Source organism: Elephas maximus, chromosome 8 (genome assembly GCF_024166365.1).
Source record: "Elephas maximus indicus isolate mEleMax1 chromosome 8, mEleMax1 primary haplotype, whole genome shotgun sequence".
Classification (NCBI taxonomy): Eukaryota; Metazoa; Chordata; class Mammalia; order Proboscidea; family Elephantidae; genus Elephas; species Elephas maximus.
Window position 1 is genome coordinate 42,516,123 of NC_064826.1, and position 14,137 is coordinate 42,530,259.

Consider the following 14,137-nt stretch of genomic DNA (forward strand, 5'->3'; position numbering starts at 1 on the left):
GGTAGAAATGTAACTTGGTACAAATAACATTTTAAAAGTAATCTGGCAATACATATCAAAAGCCATATCAAAAAAAAAAATTCTGAAAACTGTAAGGAAAAGCCTCCTATACACAAAAATAATCAATTAAGCATTATTTATAATAAAAAGTTGGAAGTAAAACCCTCAAGATATTGGGGAATGATTAAATAGCTTGTAATAAGTATAATTATCTACTACCAAAACCAAAAAACCAAACCCACTGTCATCGAGTCAATTCCGACTCATAGTGACCCTATAAGACAGAGCAGAACTGCCCCATAGGGTTTCCAAGGCTGTAATCATTACTTAAGCAGACTGGTACATCTTTCTCCCTTCTGGTTAGCAGCCAAGCGCTTTAACCACTGCGCCACCAGGGCCTCTTATTTACCTAATATAAAAATTTTATGTAATAAAAATGAGAAAATGCCTTGCTATAATGAATAAAAAAAACATTTACAAAATGGTTTCAAAACAGAAAACTCTCACCAAGTGGTGGTGGTATGGGTGATTCTTAGTTTTTCCTACATTTTCTGTATTTCTCAAATTTTCTTTTATGTGACCATAATTGATTCTAGAAAAAAATTAATGGAATTTCACATCACCTTTACTCATCTTTTTTTTTTTTTACTATCTAATATCTCTATTCACTTAAGGAAATTACCTGTCAGTTTCTAATTGTCTTTTCTTCCATCCAAGCATAATACTTGATTAATGTTATACTTATTTCAAAACCTTTTAAAAACTGACTTCTCTAAGAAGTTAATTCTAAGGATTCTTAAGGACATTGAAACTAAGTTTATTCTACTGAAGATGAAGAGCATAGAGGGGCTAATTACTGTGGAATCAATTCTCTTACTTAAAGAAAATGTCATCTATATTGCCACTTTCTCAACTATATTTTTTATTATTTAAGTAAGTTATTTTTCAGGTATAAAAACCTGTCTTCAAGGTGTATATAGATATCTTGCAGCCCAAAATGGCATTTCTGACAAGCTACTACGTGGTATGAGAAATAAATAGCGAAAAAACAAAGAAAAATTTATTATCCTTTGACAAACTCGAGCCTTTGCTTTCCAGTGCTAGGATGAGGAAGTATTCTCAGACATTCCAGCTGGCCCTGCAGATCTCAATGTACTTTATGCAAATGTTTTTTTGGCCTTCTTTTTTGAGGAATATAATGCATGTTATTTATTTTAAAGATTAGATATGAAACTTGGTACTTGGGACTCTTATTTTACCTACTAAGATGTGACTTCATATATATACAAAAGAGCAGAATATATATATATGAAATTTTTCAAAGAAAAATATCCACAAATTGATTTCATAATGCAGTGAATCTTAACCTTGTCACATTTTGTGGGGACCATAAAACTTGCGAACTCAATAAAACAACCGTTACAATGTGCACACATAAATTGTAAACATAACCACTTCAGCCAGGAGAAGTAGGGCCACAGTTGCGATTCCCACCTAAACACTTGACAGTCCCAATGGCGTGCGCAGAAGCTGCTCGAGGTTTATTAGTTACCAGGGCAAGTTCTCCAAAATACTGTCCCCGAGAACACCGGGCAATTTCTACCGCATCATTCTCTTCTACTTCTGATTTACCCTGATAAGGTAGTAAAACATATTAACATTTACTCAGCTTGTGAAAAATGAAAGTTAATCTTAGCCTAAACATAAAAAAGAAAAAAAAAAAAAGGAAAGAAAATCTACTATGTTCCCTGCTAACATTATGTGGATTTTTATCACTTAAGAATGCTTACCTTCCTTTTCATAGTAATTTTCACTTCTCCAGATTCTACAATGAAAAAAGAATCAGCCAACTCTCCCTATGAGAATGAAAACAAAAACAGATGGTGAAAATGCACATTTATTTGACAGCAATCCAATTCAAAAGTGAAACTTCATCAAATAGGCTATCTCAATTCCTAAAATCAGAGAAGTTATTACCAACAATTATATAGTAATGGTTTTGTTCGTAAAATTATTTGAAATCACACGTTCCTTATCACAGCATTTCTTCTAAAATATAACCAACCAGCCAAGAAAATATTGCAAATAACACTGGGGCAAGACTTTCACCCAAGTTTCAGCCTGGGTAACATCCTACATAGTTAGCAATGACCACACTGCTGGGTATTCCAGCAGCATCTCTTCGGCAGGCAGGAATACCGGCTGATCCTCTGGGCTGTGAAGTGCGCTAATCTGTGCCCTCTGTCCTCATAACTTAAGGAGCATTAGCGTGGTGATCCAAAATGACCAGTCCACTCACAAAGAGGAGTAAGCATCCAAACCTATTAGGAAGTAGCAGGTGTAGATTTTGACCTTTTTACTGGTATTATCAGGGACCTGACTCTGAGATTCCAGGCTGCTGACAAACCATCTCACGGCCTCTAAAAGACCTTCTGGGAGAGTCTCACAGGGTTGCCATTTCTAACTACATATGGTTTTTTAAAATTTTATTGCGACTCTACTTTGATTTCCAACGATGCCTTCTGAATTAAAAAGTATAATATAGATAATAACACACCAGTACTCACTCTTGAGCCTCTCAAACTGATGTTTTGAAACTCTTTAGTATAATTCAAGAAACTTAGTATCAGATTACATCACAAAAATAAATGTTGAATCTAGATTTATATAACATAGTTGCAAACACGTATGTGTATAAACACCTAAGACAACGGATATCTAAAAATATATTTAATAAAACCCTAAGCTTATAAACTCTAAATTATATGCTGTAAAACTGGTAAAATCTAAATAAGGCCTGTGGATTGTTGTTAGGTGTTGTCAGGTCAGTTCTGACTCATAGTGGCCCTATGCACAACAGAACAAAACACTGCCCAGTCCTGAGCCATCCTTACAATCGTTGTTATGCTTGAGCTCATTGTTACAATCACTGTGTCAATCCACCTCATTGAGAGTCTTCCCCTTTCCGCTGACCCTATACTCTGCCAAGCATGATGTCCTTCTCCAGGGACTGATCCCTCCTGACAACATGTCCAAAGTATGTAAGGCACAGTCTCACCATCCTTGCTTCTAAGGAGCATTCTGGTTTTACTTCTTCCAAGACAGATTTGTTCTTTTTTTGGCAGTTCATGGTACATTCAGTATTCTTCGCCAACACCACAATTCAAAGGCGTCAACTCTTCTTTGGTCTTATTCATTGTCCAGCTTTCAAATGCATATGATGTGACTGAAAATACCATGGCCTGGGTCAGGTGCACCTTAGTCTTCAAGGTGACATCATTGCTCTTCAACACTTTAAAGAGGTCCTTTGCAGCAGATTTACCCAATGCAACGCGTCTTTTGATTTCTTGCTGCTGCTTCCATGGCTGTTGATTGTGGATCCAAGTAAAATGAAAACCTATACAACTTCAATCTTTTCTCTGTTTATCATGATGTTGCTCATTGGTCCAGTTGTGAGGATTTTTGTTTTCTTTATGTTGAGGTGTAATCCATACTGAAGGCTGTGGTCTTTGATCGTCATTAGTAATTGCTTTAAGTCCTTTTCGCTTTCAGCAAGCAAGGTTGTGTCATCTGCATAACACAGGTTGTTAACAAGTCTTCCTCCAATCCTGATGCCCCGTTCTTCTTCATATAGTCCAGCTTCTCGGATTATTTGCTCAGCATACAGACTAAATAGGTATGGTGAAAGAATACAACCCTGACGCACAACTTTCCTGTCTATAAACCAATCAGTATTCCCTTGTTCTGTCCGAACAACTGCCTCTTGATCTATGTAAAGGTTCCTCATGAGCACAATTAAGTGTTCTGGAATTCCCATTCTTCCCAATGTTATCCATAGTTTGTCATGATCCACACAGTCGAATGCTTTTGCATAGCCAATAAAACACAGGTAAACATCCTTCTGGTATTCTCTGCTTTCAGCCAGGATCCATCTGACATCAGCAATGATATCCCTGGTTCCACGTCCTCTTCTGAATCTGGCCTGAATTTCTGGCAGTTTCCTGTCAATATACTGCTGCAGCCATTTTTGAATGATCTTCAGCAAAATTTTGCTTGCTTGTGATATTAATGATATTGTTCTATTCCAATGCTATTCATAAGGTTTTCGTTGGCTAATGCTTTTCAGAACTAGACTGCTGGGTCCTTCTTCCTAGTCTGTTTTAGTCTGGAAGCTCAGCTGAAACCTGTCCTCCATGGGTGACCCTACTAGTATTTGAATACTGGTGGCATAGCTTCCAGCAACACAGCAACATGCAAGCTGTGGATTATACCAATGGCAACTTCCTGGTTTTGATATTGTACTAAAGTGATGCAAGATATTACTATTGGGAAAAGTAGGTGAAGAGTACACAGTACCTCTCTGTACTACTTTTGAAACTTCCTGTGAATAACAATTTCAAAATAAAAAGCTTAAAAAATCATTTAAAAAGCGCTCTATACTTTGTTCTCCCTGGGTGGTGCAAAAGGTTAAGTGTTCTGCTACTAAGCAACAGGTTGGAGATTTGAACCCACCCAGAAGTGCCTCAGAAGAAAGGCCTGGTCATCTGCTTCTGAAAGGTCACAAACAAAAACCAAGTGCCATCGAGTCGGTTCTGACTCATAGCGACCCTACAGGACAGAGTAGAACTACCCCATAGAGTTTCCAGGGAGCGCCTGGCGGATTCGAACTGCCAGCCCTTTGGTTAGCAGCCGTAGCACTTAACCACTACACCACCAGGGTTTCCTGAAAGGTCACAGACAAGAAAAACCTATAAAGCCCAGTTCTATTCTACTCTGACACACAGGGGTCGCCATGAGTTGGAATCTACTCGACAGCCACAGGTAGGCTGTATTATTTGCCAGTTTATATAGTAGAACCTTAGCTTTGTTCCCTGACTGCTCTTACCTGTATATATGTAAAAAAACAAAAGAGAGATTTGTTTACTTGTCTTCTAAAACAATTATCCTTTCCTCAGCCTCATAGACCTTACAATTATCCTTTCCTCAGCCTCATAGACCTTGAACCTTGTGCTTCACACACATCAAAGGAAAAGTCAGTATTTTAGATAAAGAACATGGTGGAGTATAATACTATGATACGAAAACTACAGAATCTACTAAAAATAATCCAGTTGACTTGTTTGCTCAATGCTTCAAAAAGACAACGGGGAAATAAGGTACTATCACCTACATCCTTCATCTGTGAACGCCAACAATCTTCACCAATGCTACGTCTTGGTAGCCCTGTTCTAACCAACGTATGTAATACTATTGGTTCCAACTGGGATTTTAGAAAAGCATTAGGAGTTAAGTAACATGCTGGCCTACTTAGTTCCCAGAAGCCAATGCAATTTATGGTCCAGTGTGTTTCCTTCTTGGTTCATGTTATCAGGGAGCCACCTTAGAAGGTTTCATCACGGGCTCCTAGTCACCCAAAACTCTCCAATATCTCCAAATGTACCTTCTGGGTCCTCCCTAATCTCATGGGATACTTGCCTGTTTTTTCCTCTTATTAATGACATCTTATTCTTTGTAAACACGTGAAGTTCATGTCACATACAAATATAAAACTATGCAGAAACATATTTGATGGTTTCATGAATATTCATTAGTAGTTAATTACATAAGCAAAAATATTTAAATAGCTTAATGGCTATATATTAAACCGTTCTTAACAGGTCACTTGGTAGAAGTAATATTCATTTAATCCATCACTACATACTAATTTCAGAAATACATATGAGAAAATTATCAACATTTAGAATGTATAAAAACCTTTCTGAATATAACCCCAAACTGAATTACATAAAAGATGTTATACCTGAGCAATGATTTGTTCTCCATCGTTGTATACTTTGGTGCCTATTACATCTACCACTTTCAGGCGTTCTGAAACCTACAGAGAAGAAAGGCAATATTTAATAGACTGATGAGTAATCTTAACTATTTCAGAGGTTTAAAACTGGTAATGTATAGGCCAAATAGGTTCAGCAGTATGTTTGTTATATTAACTAGTAGCATTTAAAAGTAAATTTCTCATAAAATTTTGAATTTCCACTTGTCTTCAAAAAAAGGGAAGGCTTAGCAGCCCTTGCCCATATTTCCCCGTGGTAACAACAGACTATGGGGGAACAGCAGCTGTCCCTTTACATGGAGCATATGTTCTCCAAGTTACCAAAGTCCCTTCCCGGCTTGCTTTTTTTCTCTTTATGTTACTTGCCTAGCTCTGAAGACATTTGGACTTCTAACTCCAAATCTATTTATATTTAAAGAGATATGCTGCTAGAAAAGATCAGCTGCCTACCATGCGTTCTGTAATGTGGCCAAAGTTTCTACCAGGCATACACTGAAAATTCAACCAAGAGATATTCGAAAGGAGAAGCACTAATATTTTGACGTTTGCTGCTTTATAAGACATTGTATATACATATATATGTCCTCTTTGATTGTCTGCAAAATATTTCAAATGTGAGACTAAAGTATCTAGAAAAAATTCAGTTTAACAATGAAGTACGGAAAGTAAAGTTGAATTTACAAGGTAACCAAAATCCACTTTTTTTTTCTCTCTCTCATAAGCCTCCATCTTCAGAGATAAAAATATAAGAGCTGGTCTCATTGAGAAGCCATCCAAGCTAAGAAATGAAAGCGATGAGGAAGTGAGCTGGGGCGGGGGGGGGGGGGCGGGGGGGCAGGGCGTGTAGGACATGCCAAACAGTAAGTACAAAGGCCCTGAAGTAGGCGTGGGCTTGGCGTCCCTGTGTGTCTGGAGTGCCATGGTGAGCAGGGAGCAGTTGGAAATGAGGTCAGAGGGAGAACGGAGTGGGAGCAGAGGAAAGACTGTGTAGAAGAACGACATGATCTGTCTTGAGTTTTAGAAGGATTATTCTGGCAGCTGCAATAAGCCAGAGAAGAGGTGATGATGGCTCATACTGCGGTCACGGTGGAGAAATGGGTGGGAAATGATCAGATGCTGGATGTATTCTGAAGACAGAACAGATAAGAGTGCTAACAGACTAGACGTGGGTGAGGAAAAAAGATGAGACCAAGCTAACTCCAAGGTTTCTGGCCTGAGACACTGGAAGGAGGGAGCTGCCATCCACTAAGATGCAGAAAGCAGGGTAGGAGTAGATTTGGGACATGTTAAGTCTGAGGTGTCTATTAGACATCCGAGGGGAGATGTTAAATAGGAAGTTGGGTAAATGACTCAGAATTCAAGGGAAAGGCCTTGCTTGGTGACGTCAATTTAGGAGGCATGAGCATACAGACAGCATTTAAAGCCATGGAGTCTGACAAGTTCATCAAGTGAGTAAGTGTAGATTGAAATGACAAGAGGACCAAGATTGAGCCCTGGAACACCGATTTTAAGAAGAAAGGAGAAGTGGAATAAAGAGCAAGGACGACTGGGAAGGAGAAGGTGAGGACAGTCTGTATTTAGTAAATAACTCTTCCCTGTAAAGGTGTAAAAAAAAGTATAGAAAAGGGTGGCTATTGCCTTCATTTAGTGATCACTGTAAGTCTGCTTTAAAATAAAGATCATATATAAATTGGCTATATATCCCAGATAAAAGTCTATCTACTTGTAAACAACAAAACAGATGTAGCTACAGGAAGTAAAAGAAATACTGAGTTATAAAAACAACATAATTTGAGCTTTCCAAATGAAATGGATATATTTTTATTCAAAGGAACTTTTCTACAGAACTAAATATTCCTTAAAAAACAAAAGCTTTTAAAGCAAAATAAAATAAAAGCATAAACATATATAAACTTACCTCCAAAGATTTAAGGAATGGCAGTGACTCTATAAAGCTTTCATACATTTTTCTCTTTTTGGCATTATTTTTTACAATTATTCTCCTGAAGGTTACCCTGTCCTAAAGGCAGAATATCAAAATATACAGACAATTAAAAGGTGGATTTTATGGGGAAAAATGTCTGTTTCAACATGTAGTTTCACTTTATTCCCTATAATGAACAACTAGTAATTGAAGATTTTGAAATAAAAGATTAACATATTGTATTTTTAATGCAAACTCATTTCATATTTTTATTTCTTTAAGCATAAAATCCAATATAGAACCATATAAAATACATATATATATATATTTTCTTTTTAAGGATGCATCGGTTTACTTTTAGAAGAGATTCAACCAACGTGTCATTGAGCTATACCCACAAGGAGGCGCTGTTTCACCATTAAAAAAAAATTGTATTTGTATGTGTATATAACCCACCCAAAAAATGGTATACCAAAAAAAAAAAAAAAACCCATTGCCATCGAGTCAATTCTGACTCATAGCGAACCCAGAGGACAGAGAACTGTCCCATAGGGTTTCCGAGGAGTGCCTGGTGGATTGGAACTGCCAACCTCTTGGTTAACAGCTATAGCTCTTAACTGCTACGCCACCAGGGTTACCATGTGTATACATGTAAATATATATATAATATACATACATGTATATATACATATACATATGTATGTATACACATATACAGATACATATATATACATATACGCACATACACACACACATGTATCTTTTACTGTCCACAGTAGCCCTAAACTGGAAACCAAACCCATTATTGTCAAGTAGATTTCGACTCACAGTGACCCTATAGGACAGAATAGAACTGCCCCATAGGATTTCCAAGGAGCATCTGGTGGATTCAAACTGTGACCTCTTGGTGAGCAGACAAGCTCTTAATCACTGTGCCACCAGGGCTCCAACGGTGGCCTTCCAAAACCAACCCACTGCCATCGAGTCAATTCTGACTCATAGCAACCCTACAGGACAGAGTAGAACTGCCCCATAGAGTTTCCCAGAAGCACCTGGCGGATTCGAACTGCCGACCTCTTGGTTAGCAGCTGTAGCACTTAACCACTACACCACCAGGGTGGCGTTACAGGGTTGCAAAATCAATTTGGTGAGACATGGCAAGTGTTTTTATAAAAAATAAAGTAGAACAGAAAATCTGAGAGAATCCCTCATAGTATTGTTCTTTATTTCAGTTATACGCAAAGGCGCACACACAAACATATGTGCTGGTCGTGGTGTTTCTTATTGTGTTTCTTAATGAAGGTTACAGTAAAAAACACATGAAAAACCCCACGAGAAAATGTTTTAAAATCATAAAGCAATTATAGGAGGTTCTTTTGATATCCACACTATGTCAGAGTTTTTTTTTAAAGATGTGAAAGCCCAGAGACAATACAGCTTTTTTTAGTACAGCCTAATTCTGGTGTTTATCATGTTCCTGTTTATGTTTAAACTACATGACTTCAAAGATACAGAACTATGGAAACTCTTTAGGGTAACAGCTCAAAAATTTTTTTCCCATAAATTCTACACTGAAAAATTTCTCACGGAACATTATTTTAATTCTTAAATAAGAACTCCATAATTATGTTTGGCATCCACTGTTAAACAATTATACCATTTTAATAAGATAAATACTAACTGAGGCATGTTATTTAATTAATAAATCACTATGCCAACATATTTAAGGCTAAACTTAAATGAACTAGTGCATTGAGGAAAAATGCTAGTGTGGAAGTAAGTTCCTAGGAAATTAAACATCCTGTCCCCCAATATAGTTGATGACAATTTGGTATTGGCTGTAATTTGGACTTGTACTCTTAATAATTACAAAAAGAAAAAAAAAAATGCAGAATAACAAAAACATTGAAATTATTTCTAAGCCTTGCTCTGCATCAGAATCAACTGCAGTTGATTAAAAAAGAAAAAGAAAAAAAGGCTTCTGAGGTCCTAGATTTTAATGACTGAAAATCTCTGCATGTGGGGCTCGATAATCTATATTTCATAAAAGCTCCCCAACTGATTCTGACATATAATCAAGTTTAGAAACCAGTTGTGACACTATTTAATGAAAAGAAGTTATTGCAAAAACAGAAGACTAGAAATGGTTTAGCAATTAACCATAATGAGCTATATGTCTCTGGAAGAATTTTCTCGTAGTAGCTCACCCCTTCATATCCACTGTAATATATAAAGTCCAGAAAGCCCAATTTCAAATGCTTTCTTCCTAGTCATTTCAATAATCACCTCTCTGAACCATCAGTACGGTCATGGAGATTGGACAATCCCCTAAGGCTAACAGTGACCAAATATTTACAGTTCAACTAGTCTACAAAAGACTTTTGGAATTTATCTTACACCTGTACTTATACATCAGAGCCAATCTATTGACCTTAAGAGAAATTTTTTTTTTCTACTTGACCTTCTCTGAGAAGAGACTAGTTAGGCAAGTTGCTATTTAAAAAACAGGTTTATCAACAGCAGAAAGACAAACAATCCAATCTAAAAATGGGCAAAGCTCTTGACTAGACATTTCTTCAAAGAAGACGTATGAATGGCCAAAAGGCACCTGAAAAGATGCTTATGTCATTAGTCATTATGGAAATGCAAATCAAAACCACAGTGAGGCACCATTTCACACACATTAGGATGGCTATTACCAGAAAAATGGACAAGTGTCGGAGAGGATGCGGAGAAACCGCAACCCTCCTCTTGCTGGTTGGGATGTAAAATGGTGCTGCCACTGTACAAAATGTTTTAGTGGTTCCTCAGCTAAACAGGAAGAATTACTACATGACCCAGCAAATCCACGTCCAGGTAAATACCCAAAACACCTGAAAGCAACGACTGAGATACTTGTATACTGATGTTCACTGCAGAATTATTTAGAATAGCCAAAAGGGGCAAACAACCTAAATGTCCGTCAACAGATGAATGGACAAACAAAATGTGGTACATACATACAAAAGAATATTATTCAGCCATAAAGAAATGAAGTTCTGATATAGGCTACAACATGGATGAACCCTGAAAGCATTGTGCTAAGTGAAATAAGTCAGACTCAAAGGGACAAACACTGTATGATTCCACAGCACCCCACAGCAAACCACAAAAGTTTATCAGTGGTTACCCAGGAGAGGGGGCAGGGAGAATGGGGAGTTATTGTTTAAGGGGTACTAGGTTTCTGTTTGGAGTGATAAATTTTTTTTGGAAATGTACAGTGGTGACGGTTTGATGGTTGCACAGCATGGTGAATGTGATTAACGTCACTGAACTGTACACTGAAGACTGGTTGAAACAGCAATTTTTTTGTGTGATAAATATATCACCACAATTTAAAAAAAGGTTTAAATATTTGTTATTTTAATTTCTAAAAAAGTTTGCTTTAGTGCATGTACCCTAAGGTGATTATCACAAGCTGCTCATTTTAATAAAGCTTAGTAACATGTACACATTAGTAAAAAATCTCTGAAAATGCTCAATCCTTCTTGAGGGCTTAAGTAGTATACACATTGGGAAGTTATGGGCCTTTATACCTAATTAAGGTTTCTACCAGGGCTGAAAACCCTCAGTATTCTGAAGTGGCAACTTGCATCCTTACTGTGTGACAGTCAGACCTTGGCTGGCAACCCCACTGAGATGATTAAATTTTTAAACACTACTTTCCGTAATTAACACAACGCATACTACACTCTAGATTTTTTTTTGACTACTTTGATGACATGTAAACACTTGCTGGGGATCATGTTTGCTCTGGTTTGGGATTTTTATTTTGCTGACTTTGGGTATTCAAATCTTTGGCAGTCCTTAAAACACTTCAGATAAGAAGTCTCCTTTCCACCTGAAACAATTCGTTTTTCTTCTACAACTTAAATGTGACTCATCACATTTCAAATAAGTATACAATAACTGCCTGGTTCTAATAAAAAAAGAAATACAAAGCATTTCTTGTTCCTCTGATGAAGAGATATTTTTATCAGCAGACTCCACTTCAGACCGTGAGTCATGGCTGAGTAGCATGTAACGTCTGTAATGCAACAGTCTTTGGAAACAAGATTGTTAACAAACTTCAGACTTAAACTAGCTTTTCTTCCTTCCATACAAGGGTTTGAGAGAAATAACCTAATAAACGCATGTCAGAACTATAGGGTGAGCTGTTCTAAACAATTTAAAAAACAAAACATTTCCCCTAAATCAGGGCTGCTTAAAGTGTGGTCTGAGCACCAGGCAGCACTGGCACCATCTGGGCACTTATGAGACATGCAGAATCTCAGGCCTCACCCCAGACCCACTGAATCAGAATCAACATTTTAACAAGATTCTCAGGTGATTCATAAGCTCATTACAGTTTGAGAAGCACTACCTGAAACAGTCTTCCGAATCAGCTTTACTAGTCCCTGCTACTTTGCATCCTGATACCATCTATGAAACAAACCAACATTTAGGCCTGGTGGAAATATCACCATTAAGAAACTTATTTTAAAAGTATTCATGCCCAGGTCCCACCCCCAAGGGTTCTGATTAAATTGGTCTCAGGTGAGGCCTAGGTGAGAGTTTGTTTTGGTTTTTTTTTTTTTAAAGCACTCCAGGTAATTCTGATGTGCAGCCAGGCTAAGAAGCACAGGCATGAAGCAGTTTTTCTCTACTAGCTGCATTTAAATGCAAAATTATTACTAATCATTTCTACCACCCAGAGAATCCGTTTATAGTGGTTTCTCAAACTCTAGCATGCACCAGAATCACAGGGAAGACTTCCTCAAATACGGAGTGCTGGGGTCCCATCTTGATTACATAGGTCTGGATGCGGACCCCAGAATCTGCATTTCTAACAAGTTCCCAGGAGACACAGCTGCTACTAGTTAGGTGACCATGCTTTGGGAACCACTGATCGGTCACATTATAATACTCACCTCAGGAACCAATCTGAGAAAATAGCACTGAAGGCTGTTTGTTTGGCTGGCTGTTTTTTTAAGAATGGATAAGAGAGGAACACTTTGGGTCTGAGTGTCCTTCCCAGGGCCGACAGGTCCTAAGCTCCTGACTTGACCAGAGAAGCAGAGGAAAAGGACACGAAGATTTAACTCAGCACCATCTTGGTGCCCAGTAACTCAGCATCCAACAGCTGCTTAACAAATTCTCAGTAAGTGATGATCCTAAATAAATATACCTGTTAGGTTAAAATACTCTATCAACTTAGCTATTGTTAGAACAATTTTTACAAATAATAGCGTTCGAGTCAAATACTTTACTCACCAAACCCCATAGAGCACCAGGAGAGGTAGCAGTGATTGTAGCTGCTCTGGGTGTATTGTACATTAAGGCCAGTTCACCAAAGCTTCCACGATTATCGTAGTTACCAACACATCTTCCAACACCATCACATTTTACATAAATATCAAATGTTCCTCTGTTGAGCATACGTAAATTAAAGGTAAAAGTAATTCATGTAAAATTTCATTACAGTTAACACATTAGCTCAGGGAAGGGTCCTGTGCAATAAAATCTTATTTTCCACTTTCCTTTTTCCCTCTGATGGCAGCAAGTACAAAAGGGCATCATTATGTGTCAGAGGCACCATCTGTTCTAGATGAGCATGAAGAGACCATCAGCTAGACTACGGTAAGTGCTGGTGAACAGGCTTCTGTTAGAAAAATTAGACTAAACAATGAACATTTAAGATAATAAATGATAAGAATATAATTAAGAATACAACCAAATAGACACAGACAACCACTGGAGGAATGTATATCCCACTGACATGGCTATTTCTGGGGGGAAGAACAGTAAGGGATTCCAGGGACCATTAATAAGTTGAAAAGGTTCTGTTTCTAAAATGAACATGTATTACTTTTGTAATCAAAAGAAAGTAACTTCAAAAATTATATATCTATAACAATTTGGGAGCCCTGGTAGTACAGTGGTTAAGAGCTTGGCTGCTAACCAAAAGGCTGACAATTCAAAACCACCAGCTGCTCCTTGGAAACCCTACGAGGCAGTTCTACTCTGTCCTATAGGGTCGCTATGAGTTTGAATTGACTAGACGGCAACAGGTTTCTTTTTTTTTTTTTTTTGGTTTGTAACAATTTGGTCAGCCACTACTCTACAATACTTCCTAGGGTCCTTTATAATCTAAAGCAGAGGTCAGCAAAATATGGCCTACACGCTGGCTGCCTGCTTTTATATATGGTTTTATTGGAACACAGACACACTCATTTGTTTATGCATTACCTATGGCTGTTTTTCTGGAGCCCGGGTGGCATAGTGGTTAAGATCTATGGTTGTAAACCAAAAGGTTGGCAGTTCGAATCCACCAGCCTCTCCTTGGAAACCCTATGATGCAG

The 14,137-nt window shown here is 37.7% G+C and overlaps 1 protein-coding gene and 1 long non-coding RNA gene across 2 annotated transcripts in view; one reads left to right on the top strand and one right to left on the bottom strand.

Moving 5' to 3' along the window:
* The window catches only part of PRKAR2B (protein kinase cAMP-dependent type II regulatory subunit beta), a 96,559-nt gene that overhangs the window by 2,795 nt on the left and 79,627 nt on the right, over positions 1-14,137 (bottom strand). The window contains exons 6-10 of the mRNA XM_049893479.1: positions 13,050-13,203; positions 7,752-7,853; positions 5,801-5,875; positions 1,791-1,856; positions 1,495-1,633 (exon numbers count right to left, since the gene is read on the bottom strand). Of these exons, the coding sequence (XP_049749436.1) occupies positions 1,495-1,633; positions 1,791-1,856; positions 5,801-5,875; positions 7,752-7,853; positions 13,050-13,203 (536 nt within the window). The remainder of the gene's footprint in view (positions 1-1,494; positions 1,634-1,790; positions 1,857-5,800; positions 5,876-7,751; positions 7,854-13,049; positions 13,204-14,137) is intronic.
* Positions 6,732-14,137, top strand: part of LOC126081518 (uncharacterized) — a 52,353-nt gene continuing 44,947 nt past the window's right edge. Inside the window, exons 1-2 of the long non-coding RNA XR_007518414.1 lie at positions 6,732-7,393; positions 13,336-13,415. This is a non-coding gene — a long non-coding RNA (uncharacterized LOC126081518). The remainder of the gene's footprint in view (positions 7,394-13,335; positions 13,416-14,137) is intronic.